The sequence below is a fragment of the Zalophus californianus genome, chromosome 1 (assembly GCF_009762305.2).
Source record: "Zalophus californianus isolate mZalCal1 chromosome 1, mZalCal1.pri.v2, whole genome shotgun sequence".
NCBI lineage: Eukaryota > Metazoa > Chordata > Mammalia > Carnivora > Otariidae > Zalophus > Zalophus californianus.
This window is the reverse complement of record NC_045595.1, coordinates 204,204,928-204,217,207: the sequence shown is the minus strand read 5'-3', so window position 1 is coordinate 204,217,207 and position 12,280 is coordinate 204,204,928. Positions and strand designations below refer to the sequence as shown.

The window sequence follows — 12,280 nt, the reverse complement described above, 5'->3', positions numbered from 1 at the left end:
ACAACAAGTTAAATAAAAGTAAACTGTTTATTAAAAGATACAGCAAAGGTACAGATACAGAGATACATACAAAGATACAGATATATATATATATTTACATATATATACAGTCTTGCTGTTTTCATGTGCACTATACTTAGCAGCACATTATTTAATCAGGCAGCATTTTAATGGGGTTGTCTTGACACTTGGCATTATTACTGCGTCATTTTGACAAGATACAACTATAGCCTCATGGAAATTTCAAGGTGTGAATTCCACTTCTCCAACTTTTAATAGTAGCAAAGAGGGGAAGGAGAAGGGAAATGGGAGTACCAAGGCTGAGCATTAGGTTAAACACAAGAATTCCAAAGGGCCAAGGTAGCACAGGGAAGGGAAAATGATTAAAATTAAAGGCTATCTGACAAACAACCCAGAGAAACCATTATTTAAGGGCAATGGGCTATGTATCCAAGATGCTCACACATTAGCCTACAATGACCTTTTCCAATTCAGTTCTTGTGTTGAACCTGAGGATCTGCCTCTCTCTGCTCAATCCCTCCACCCAGTAAATTTGCTACCACCAAAATCTAGAGCTATAGAGCCTTGAAGCAAAACGGGAAGCTAAATAGTTGTACCTTGGGCTACCTTCCCATAAGTGCAAGGAGGGCCCAATGTTGGGTAGGGATGTGATAACACTGTTCTCTGCAATTCGATGCTTTTCACTTTGTGGCTTGGTTCCACAAAGTGAATTGCATCGAGTTACTGTCAAATGAGAAGCTGCGGGTTGTTTCATCTGTCGTCTAACCCGGCCCTGCCGTTTAACCCGGCCCTAAGAAGAGTGAAACAGAATCCAAATCAGATATAAAGTAACAATAAAATGGGAGATTCAGGTATTAAAAAACAAAAAAACAAAAAACACAATATTCCTCTTAACTTACCTCAGAGGGCAAATTGCTGCTGAAAACATTATCATCATCTTTGTTTTCTTCACCATTTTTCTCTACAGGAACCCATTCTCCATAAACACTATCTGCTTCTTTTTTTCGATGCTGAGATCCAGATGACACAGGAAACTCTTTTGTTAATGTTACCTGGCTTTTTGGTGGAGTTGGCTTTGCTGCAGCAATCTAAAAAATAATGTATTTAATTAAAACTCAAAAGACTTTCAACATAATCTGAAAATAGTTTTGTTCATTATTTCTCATGGTATTTAATCCAAAAATTAAAACACTAAATTCCATTTGAATTTTATTTAAATAGTCCCTATGCTGTTTCATCAAACCATAAACACTAATACTCACATTCAGATTGAAAAAAATGGGTTTGGGTTCACTGAGTTTAAAGGGATGATGATAAAAAGGAGGTTCTTCTTCCTCTTCGTCCGAAACATGAGGCTTATTCACTATTACATCATCATCTTCTTTACTCTGTGCGATCTGTTTGCATTTCTTAAAAAAATAAAAACAAAAAATAAATCTTACACTTTATATGGAATAAAACGCAATTTTTTAAAAAAATCGAAACCACATAAAATCAACTTTCAGAAATAAAACCAGATTAACAATAGGTTGTAGATAAGTAACTTAGACTATTAGCTATTATTTAAACACACTCTAGCTGGTCAGTCAACAACATTTATTGAGCACCTACTATGTGCAGAGCACTGTACTGGGCACTGTCCAGGGAATACAAAAAAAAAAAAAAGAAAGAAAAATAGAAGACGTGGTCCCTGCTCCCAAAGAGCTTACAATCTAGTTGAAGAAACAGAATTACATACACATGAAATAACTGAGGAACGCTTTTACAGAGCAACACAATTAACAAGTGCAAACTGATATAATACAAACTGAGTACATAAGTGCTGAAAGAACAAAAGCGTAAGAGAAAACAGAATCAGGCAGAATTTGATAATCAAGGGCTATTCCTTGAGTTCTAAGCCAGATTTTCATAGTTAAGAACAAGGATTGGCAGGAAAAGAAAAACAGAGTCATCCTAGTTAGATGGTGGTAAAAAGGTGAGAAACTTATTGAAAGAACAAGAGGGCTGAAAATGAGGCTTAAAAACATAGGGAAACACTAAGTGTTCACGAGGCTTTAGATAAGGAGCTTAGATTTGATAAGCAAATAGAAGCCTTCACTAAGTCCTTAAATTAAAAAAGTTGTAATTCATATTGCAATAAATCTAAGTGAGAAAACAGATTAAGAAACTATATGAACCCCCCCCCCAAATGCACGGCAAAATAAAAAATTTTAAACTTCTGCAACTGGGTTAGATGGTAATTGTCTCTCCACAAATGTTTTGTAGGTTGAGTCTCTAAAGGAACAAAACTCAAGAATGAAAAATAAGGCATGATGGAGAGTGTTAACTGATGAGGTCTGACACATAAAGCAAAGTCCATTCCTTCCTAAGAAGCTAAGAAATAGACTCCATTACCTGGCTTTATAAAAAGGTCAGAATAAATTTGGGTGGACTTGTCTATACAAGCAGAATTTGTCACATCCATCATCAATTGAAAATATTACAATAGGATAAAAAGCTCAGTTGGCCAAAAAAACACAGAGTATATACCAAGCTTGTAACCAAGGGGAACAGAATATATTGACAGTGGCAGGCTGGCATAAGGCTAGCCAATAACAAGTTTCAATATATGAAACAGTGTGGTATTTCTGGATCCTAGCAGCAATATTTCAGCGTCCTCCCAAAAAAATAATAATAATAAAAATAATAATATTAACAAAACAAAGCCAAAAAAGCCTCAATTGAAAAGATCAAATTCTTAAAAACAAAAATAAGTGTGTTTAAAATATATGTTACTGCCAAAACCCGAACCGCAGGAAGAACTGATAATGGCCGGCCATTATCACCAATGGCTGGTACCAAACAGCCAAAACCCGAAATGTTGATGCGTAAGAAGTTCCTTTCAGGCAATGGCCAGCTATTCTCATTAATTTCCAAGCTCCGGTGGCAAAAGATCATTTCTGAAGATTGTCTGTGTCTTTGCGTATATGCAGTACACTCGTGGCGATCAGTGAACACGTCGTGAATGGAAACGAAACTGTAGGCGAGCTTCTGCGTGTTGCTCACTCAACACCTCCTCCATTCAAACGAACCGTCCCACTCCTCAGTCAGTTTGGCTTCTAAAACTGGAAAGCAAAAGTAATGGGAAGTAACTTTTAGCTAGCGGAGCTTAGCCATCCCGGATAATGGCCTGCTAAACAGAGCTTCTGCCGCTGCCACGTCTGTATTTCGGGTTTTGGCCACTCGGTGCCAGCCATTATCAGTTCAGCCCACAATTCGGGTTTTGGCACGCTCCAGAGTCAACATCACTGAAATAATCCATTTAAGAATGTAAACAAATTTTGTCTAGCTTACCTCAGTTAGTTCTTCTATAGTAGCTCCTCCTGACTTTTTAGCAACTTTCTCTTCTATTGTAGGTGGAGGTGCAGGCTTTAGGTTTGGCGGTAAAGGAACACCAGCCTTAGCACACATGGCAGCTGCATTAGCTTTGGCTATTTCAAGTAATTGAGCCTTATCTGGAAGAAGAAAAATATAAGCAATTTTCCTATAGGCTTAACACTTTGTATTATCTAAAATCTTATATGGTAACAAAATTAAAGGCATCAATTTTCTGCCCTAACATATAACTGTGATCAAATCATTCCTTGGCTGAACTTTTAAGTAAATGACCCTAGTAAGTTGACATTTAGCTTCCCATTCAAATACTATACAAAATAGCTAAATTATACAACAATCACTCTACCACATACTCTCACACATATACACGGCAGAGCCCTCTTTATTTTCCAAAATTATGATGCCCTTAAAATTACTTTCCTTTTAATCTGTCATTTTAAATCACTCTTTAAGCCCAAGTTCAAGTGCCAACTCTTCTAATAGGCCTTAAGTCAGAATTTAACATTTTTCCAATGTGCTCCCCAAAGTGCCTTACCTATACCAATACTTATAGTAATCATCACATTCTATTTTTTCTGGCAGATTACTATTAATAAGAGAGACATATATGCATTTTATCCATGTCTCTTCTACCAACTTGTAATCAAAGATGTAATTCTATGAATAAAAAAAGAACTCAACTTTTGTTGAACTGAATGCATTTTCCCTTATTGTTCTATCAGAGCCTTCTTTAGACAACCCTGACCTAGAAATGTCCAATCTACTAAGATAATTATAAATCATCCAGCAGGTAGTCATGCACTATCCATCAAGTTTTAATCATCCCTGCACAGTTCTTAAATCAAGAAGAACTAGAGCATTTTACTTTTAAAGGCAGATTATTAAAATACAAAAATCATTTTAAGGAATTTAACTTTGTTTTGCTAGTATCAGCCACCCAGCTAAAAAATAACTCCCTACATGCAAAATTCCCCACTCACTTCCATTCTTTATCCATTATAACAATCAGAATTATCGTCACACAGATTTAACAGCCCTGTGTTGCCATTTTCAAATATGTAACTTATTAAAAAAAAAGACTAATTTTAGGCTTATATGCAAGATTCTGTATTGGAATACATACACCAAAACAATCAAGCACATACCAGCCTTGTCGTTAACTAAACTTGTACTTTCCATCTTTGGTTAAGGAAGATAGTTGAAGCAAATTAAAACTTTCAAGTATGAAAACATCTTGGTTCTAATACACTCCAAAACAGGTATTTTTAACTCTAATTATAAATGTACTTATCACTACACAATTTTCAAACACAAGCAAATCTAATTACCACTGACCCTTGAACAACAAGGGTTAAAGGCGCTGGCTGACCCCTATGTAGTTGAAAACTGCATATAACTTTTGACTACCCAAAAACTTAACTACTGATGGTCTACTGGTAACTACTGATGACATAAACAGCGGATTAACACCTATTTTGTATATGTACTACATGCTTTGTGTAAAAGAAAAAATTTTAAATCATAAGGAAAATACATTTATACTACTACTATGTTATTTATCAAAAAAATCCACATATGGGGCGCCTGGGTGGCTCAGTTGGTTAAGCAACTGCCTTCCGCTCAGGTCATGATCCTGGAGTCCCGAATCGGGCTCCCTGCTCAGCAGGGAGTCTGCTTCTCCCTCTGACCCTCTTCTCTCTCGTGCTCTCTCTCTCATTCTCTCTCAAATAAGTAAATAAAATCTTTAAAAAAAAAAAAAATCCACATATAAGTAGACCCATCCAGTTCAAATCCATGTTGCCCAGGAGTCAACTACAGAAACTTAAAGACAGAAATACTTATCCTAAACCAATAACCCAAAGTATTCCACTTGACTTAAAGATCAGAAAAAAATTACTTAAGTCATTCTCTATTACAGTGCCATTAAATTTTAAAAAGACTTACTTAAATCTGTCAGACGTTTCGGTGATCTGCCTCTTTCAGAAGACCTGGATCGTTTACGACGGATGGGAGATCTGCTAAACCTTCTTCTCAAGGGTGTTCGTGATCTCCTTAATCTTACTGGTGAGATACTAAAGCTTCGTCTCCTTACCACAGACCTTGATCTTCTCCGGCGGCTAGGGGTGCGGCTCCGGCGGCTAGGGGTGCGGCTGCGGCGGCTTGGGGTGCGGCTGCGGCGGCTTGGGGTGCGGCTGCGGCGGCTTGGGGTGCGGCTGCGGCGGCTTGGGGTGCGGCTGCGGCGGCTTGGGGAAATACTAAAGCTCCTCCTCCCCACAGATCTAGATCTTCTTCGACGACTTGGAGTGTGACTCCGACTCCGACGACTTGGGGTGCGACTGCGAGCTCTAACTGTTTTCCGGTTATCCCTGGAACTTGATCTTTTTCTTTTTCTTTCCCTGGACTTCGACCTGTGCTTTGGAGATCTTTTACGCTTCTCTTTTGATACAGATCGCCTTCCTCTGGACTTTGACCTTGACCTGCTGCTCCTCCTCCTGCGTCTTGAACGGGACCTTGAACGTGTTTGAGAGCGATGAGACTTGGACTTAGATGATCTCTTCCTTGCCCTAGAACGAGATTCACTGGTACGCTTGCGTGATTTGTGTTCAGAAGACTTGGAACGCTTACTTCGAGATCTTAATGAAGAGTCTCTTTTCTTCTCTTTCTCACCTTTGTCTCGGTTTTTGTTTTTCTTGCTTTTCTCATGTGTGTCCTTAACTTTTACAAAAATTTCATAATCATCTTTTTCCTCTGAAGACGACTCTGAAGCTCTTTCTGGTATACTGATTACAACTGGACTGGCAGCAGATTTGTCACGTTCAACCTCACTTGCAAGTAAAGGTCCTTCAATACCAGCTCTAAGGCTTGTAAGACGTTCCATGTCCTTAGGAAGTAACGGTCTCACTAAATCTGCTTCATTAATATCATCAATATTGGCAGAAAATCCTGAGTCAGATAGTATCTCTTTAGTAGGGAGAGGTACTTCTCTATCTTCTCCACTACTTTCTTTAGGACTGAGAGCTACTGCTAATGTCTGGTCACAGTCTTTTATAGATAATGGTCCTTCTGCATCCTTACTAATAAAGTTATTAGATGTTAAATCAAGATGAATGTCTTTAGCAGGCAAAGGTCCCTCTATGTCAGCTTCACTACCACCACTAGGGCTAGTGGAAATTATCATGTCATGTTCAGTATCTTGAGTAGTTAACGATACTTCAACATCGTAATTACTAACTGAACCGAGAGCAGACGCTGTGGCAAATTCAATACCCTTACTAGTTCCCATTGCATCAGGTTCAAGAGCAGGGGGACCAGCAGAAGATAGAGTTCCTCCATTAGCTTCACTAACACTAGAGCAGGTATCCAATACTGTGCATTGTTTAGTCTCATTGATGGACAAAATATTCCCTTCACCAATTTCACCAACAGCACCAGTGCTGGCAGCAGACACTAATGTATTATGTTCCACCTCTTCAGCAACTAAATGATTATTTATATTAAGGTCTATATTTGTACCATGTTCACTTTCGTAAGGGTCGTTCTTCAGGTGTCCTTCAGCATGTGGCTCTTCATCTGAATTCATGGGAATCTCCTGTATGCCAATCTCTGGAGCAAGATTTTGATCACCAGAGAGTAAATTCACTCCTTTTGTAACACTAGACTCCAGTATCATTGTTGTAGACTCTAAAACCATCTCAGTTGGTATTACCTGTGTCTGCTCTGAGACAGTGACAGCAGGCGCTGAAATTATCACAGTGGATTCTTGGACAGAAATAGATGGTTCTGAAACAACTGCATTAGGTTGAAGAACTGACACTGCTGGTTCCAGGCCAGGCACAGCAGGCTCCAGGGTAGAAACAACTGGCACAGGAGTGGTAACATGCTCTGACTCGGCCAAGGCCAGGGTCTCAGGAACAGCCTCAGCAGGTGGGTCTGGAACAGCCACAGCTACTGGGTCAGAGACAGCCACAGCTGTTGGGTCTGCGATAGCCATGGCTGGGGTCTCCAGGACTGCCACAGCTGGGGGCTCTGGAACAGTCCCAGTTGGTGGCTCTGGGACAGCCACAGCTGGAAGCTCTGAAACAGCCATGGCTGGCAGCTCTAGAGTGCTCTGTGATTGCTCTGGATTAGTTGCAGCTGGCTCCAAGAGAGACAGAGACATCTCTGGGGCAACATGTCCTGAAGCTTTCATGGAATCAAAGGTCTCTGCTGTTTCAGACATAACTGAAGACTCTGATAGTAATACCGTTGGTTCAGCTGACATTATGGGAGTTTCAGATACCATGTAAGTCACTGCTCTCTCTGGAACAACTTGATGTTCTTCTGCTACTACAGCAGACTCTACAGGTGTTGTTGTAACTGAAGACTCTGGCTCTAATGGTGGTTCTGGAACAGTCACAGCAGCCTCTGATGCTAACACCAAAGGATCTGATGCTGACACCGAATAATTAGCAGACAATGCCGAAGGCTCTGAAATCTCATTTTGACTCACAGAAGGTTCAGAGAGCGACACAGACTCTTCAGGAGGTAATGCTGGCACCTCAGTAGGCCAAGTGTTTTCAGCTGTTAATGCTGACTGCTCAGTAGGTAATGCTGGACCCTCTGGTGGTTCCTCAGGAGGCAATGGTGGTGTCATTGGTGGCTCCTCAGGTGGCAATGGTGGCATTGTTGGAGGCTCTTCAGGAGGCAAAGGTGGCACCATATATGCCTCCGTATATGTATCAGTATATGAATCGGTGTAAGAATCAGCTGCCATAGACATCATTGAACGATCAGCAGTGTAAGATGACATCATAGATCGGTCAGCTGCAGAGTACGATGACATCATAGACCGGTCAGCAGCAGAGTAGGACGACATCATAGACCGGTCGGCACCCATGGACATCATAGATCGGTCAGCCATTGGGGACATCATGGAGCGCTCGTAAGCTGACATCATAGAGCGTTCATAAGCTGACATCATAGAGCGCTCAGCCATAGGGGACATCATAGAGCGCTCATAGGCTGACATCATAGAGCGCTCATAGGCTGACATCATTGAGCGCTCAGCCATAGGGGACATCATAGACCGCTCATAGGACATCATAGAGCGTTCATAAGATGACATCATGGAACGTTCTGCAGCATAGGACATCATCATAGAACGTCTAGATGCTAACATCAGGGGTCTTGGTGCTAACCTGTATGGCCTGGGGGCTATTCTGTAAGACCTGGGTGCTATCCTATAGGGTCTAGGTGACATCCTATAAGGATCAGGAGTTAGTCTGTAGGGATCATGACCTAATCTATAGGGATCTTGCCCTAACCTGTAGGCATCATGACCTAACCTGTAAGGGTCATGACCTAACCTATAGGGATCCTGAGCTAACCTGTAAGGATCCTGAGCTAACCTGTAAGGATCAGGAGATTTTGAACCCAACATAGCAGAATCTTGGGTACTAGATGCTAACATCTGGGCATCCATGGTACCAGATGCCAACATCTGGGCATCCATGGTGCCGGAGGCTAACATCTGAGAGTCCATAGTGCCTGATGCTAACATCTGAGAATCCATAGAACTAGTAGCTAACATCTGGGAATCCATGGTGCTGGTTGCTAACATCTGGGAATCCATGGTGCTGGTTGCTAACATCTGGGAGTCCATGGAGCTGGTTGCTAACATCTGAGAGTCCATGGAACTGGTTGCTAACATCTGGGAGTCCATGGAACTGGTTGCTAACATCTGGGAGTCCATGGAGCTGGTTGCTAACATCTGAGAGTCCATGGAGCTGGTTGCTAACATCTGGGAGTCCATGGAGCTGGTTGCTAACATCTGGGAGTCCATGGAGCTAGTTGCTAACATCTGGGAGTCCATGGTGCTAGAGGCTAACATCTGGGAATCCATGGTGTTGGACGCTAGCATCTGGGAATCCATGGTGTTGGACGCTAGCATTTGGGAGTCCATGGTGTTGGACGCTAACATATGGGTCTCCATGGTGTTAGAAGCTAACATATGGGATTCCTGGGCCATCAAGGGATCCACTCCTACTGTTACAGAAGTCTCCCCCACTAATGTAGTAGGCAGCTCCTGTGCTACCGTATTATAGGATTCCAGCGCTGTCGTCGAGGGCACCTCCAGGGACTGCGACACGGTCATCGTTGACAGCTCCGTTGTCACCACAGACTGAACAGAGATCTCCAGCGCCACAGTTGCCACAGGCTGCCCGGGCAACTCTGGTGCCCCAGGCTGCCCTGGCAACTCCAGCACCCCTGTTGCCAGAGGCTGCCCCAAAAGCTCCAGTGCTCCAGCTGCCCCAGACTGCCCCGAGAACTCCAGTGCCCCAGTTGCCATGAGCTGCCCAGGCAACTCCAGTGCCCCAGTTGCCACAGGCTGCCCTGACAACTCCAGTGCCCTAGTTGCCGAAGGCAGCCCTGGCAACTCTGGCACCCCAGTCACCGAAGGCTGCCCCGGCAACTCCAGCGCTGTCGTTGCCACTGGCTGTCCTGGCAACTCCAGCACCATCGCTGCCTCAGGCTGCCCCAGCAACCCGGTTGCCGTTGTCACCTCAGGCTGCCCAGGATGTTCCACCGTTGTCATCCCCATAGGCTGCTCCAACTCTGACGTCGTCACAGGTTGTTCGGTCAACTCCATTGCTACTGTTACCGCAGGCTGCCCTGGTAACTCTACTGCTGCTGTCACCGCAGGCAGCCCTGGCAACTCCTGTGCCATCACAGGTGGCTCTGGTACCTCCTGTGGTGGCTCCAACCCCACGGATGGTGCTGGAAGCCCTGGCAATTCCTGCGACAACTGTGGCACTGATGTCGCAGAGGGCCCCGGCAACTCAGGCACTGCCGTCGCAGGGGGCCCTAGCAACTCAGGCACTGGGGTAGAAAGGGGGCCTGGCAGCTCTGGCAATGGGGTAGCAGAGGGCCCAGGTAACTCCAGCACTGGAGTCACAGGGGGCCCCTGCAACTCCGGCTTGGAGGTCGCAGGTGGCCCCGGCAACTCCATCACTGAGGCCACCGACGACTCCGGCAGCTCCAACGCTGTGGTCTTGGGCAGCTCCAGCAACTCCTGTGGTCTTGTCATGGATGAATCTGCAATCTCCGATGGTACTTCTACAGGCTGCTCTGGCAATCTGAACCCTTCAGTTGCAGATGACTCTGGAAAATCCATTGTTGTTGATGTGCTTGGCTCAGGGTGTACCTCAGTAGGTATCTCGGACGATACCACAAGGGTTTCTGATGGCTCTAGCCCTTTTGCTACTGGTAATTCTAACATGATCTTTGATTGCTCTGGAGGTGTGGTCTCCAAAGATTTCAGCACAGGCTTCATCTGATACTCCGTTGACATTGTTACAACTGACTCAGGTGACTTTAGCACTACTGATGTAGTAGGCACTGGTGCCGTTGTAAAGGAATCCAGAATCTTTGTCATGGATGGTTCCAGCATGACTGCCACAGACTGCTCTGACTGCACTGAAATTACTGATGTTGATGCAACGGACAGTTCTGCAGTTTTTGTAGCTGGCTTCAGAGTTTCTAAAGTGTGTGGCTCTGATATCTCCATTGATACCACAGGAGGTTCTAACACAACCTCAGGAGATTCACTGGTCTCAAAAAGGCCAAACGCTCTTACAGGATGCTCCAGTGCCATCGTTGAAGGTTCAGAATCAAACTTCAAAAAGGAATCCGATTCTAAATCTATGTTCCCATCATGATGTGATTTCGCCTTTGATTCAGATTCTTCTGGCTGTCTTTTATACTTTTTTTCCTTTTCTTTCTTCTTTTTCTTCTTTTTATTTTTGTGCTTTTTATGCTTCTTTGACTTTTTGGTGGGAATTTCATCAGTAGGATCTGTTTGTACAGATACACATCTACTTTTTCTGGAGACCTCCTTCAGTTCTGAAATTAAAGAAAATTAATTTTGTCAAGCACTCGCCCAAGTAAACTTAGATAATAAATCACATAAACAAAATTTACATTCCATGTTAAGACACCATAGTGTAATGTTTCTTGTTAAGTTAAATAAAGTTACCAAATGAACTATTTTCTACAAACCAATTATCTAAAGATTGAAACTTTTCCCGTATTTCTTTCTACAACTAAAGTCTGGGTTAAAAACAAGTTCTCAGTTTATCACGGAAACTTGAAAATCACATTAAAATGTGTTTTACTGAACTTATTTACAACTATTTTCTCCAACTCTCAAATTACAGCAAACTACTTTCAAACTACACTTACAGAGGAAAATTTCCCATTACTAATTGTTAAAATTCCTATAAAAATATACACATTAAATCATTTTATGACTATTTAATAAACCCTATTTATACAGGAAGTAACACTGGCTCTGGAACAGACAGGTCTGCTTCTGGATCCTGAATCAATTACCACTCACTAGGAGAATGGACTTGGTGAAATTACTGACACTGAGTCTCCTACAGTTAGAGGACAAAGTGAGTTAAAGACACACAAAGTACACTGAACAATGCCTGGCACATACTAAGCCCTCAGCAAACGCTAGTGATTGCTTTTATATAGTACACAAAGGGCTGAACAACTAATGTAAAGCATCAACACGAATCTTGAATTTTATCTCATCACACCCATGTTACATTCTAATAAAAATACCTTTTCCTTCAACACTCTTCTAAGATTACTAAAATAATCTTCTTAACGTTTCCACTTAAAAAATACGTCACTTCAGGAAATTTTTTTTTTTAAAGATTTTATTTATTTACTTGAAAGAGAGAGAATGAGAGAGAGAGAGCACGAGAGGGAAGAGGATCAGAGGGAGAAGCAGACTCCCTGCTGAGCAGGGAGCCCGATGTGGGACTCGATCCTGGGACTCCAGGATCATGACCTGAGCCAAAGGCAGTCGCTTAACCAACTAAGCCACCCAGGC

General features: G+C 42.5%; 1 protein-coding gene across 5 annotated transcripts in view; it reads right to left on the bottom strand.

Annotated features, from left to right (window-relative positions):
* The window catches only part of SON (SON DNA and RNA binding protein), a 32,536-nt gene that overhangs the window by 15,961 nt on the left and 4,295 nt on the right, over nucleotides 1–12,280 (bottom strand). For 3 of the 5 annotated variants that reach the window (XR_003518515.2, XM_027586663.2, XM_027586664.2), the window contains exons 3-6: nucleotides 5,341–11,277; nucleotides 3,355–3,515; nucleotides 1,284–1,430; nucleotides 921–1,109 (exon numbers count right to left, since the gene is read on the bottom strand). Coding sequence is in view for 4 of the 5 variants with exons in the window: in XM_027586663.2 (XP_027442464.1) it covers nucleotides 921–1,109; nucleotides 1,284–1,430; nucleotides 3,355–3,515; nucleotides 5,341–11,277 (6,434 nt within the window). In the remaining variant the exon portion in view is untranslated. Of the gene's footprint in view, nucleotides 1–13; nucleotides 812–920; nucleotides 1,110–1,283; nucleotides 1,431–1,603; nucleotides 3,126–3,354; nucleotides 3,516–5,340; nucleotides 11,278–12,280 lie in introns of those variants that run through there. The other 2 variants (XM_027586665.2, XM_027586666.2) reach the window with 2 other exon arrangements.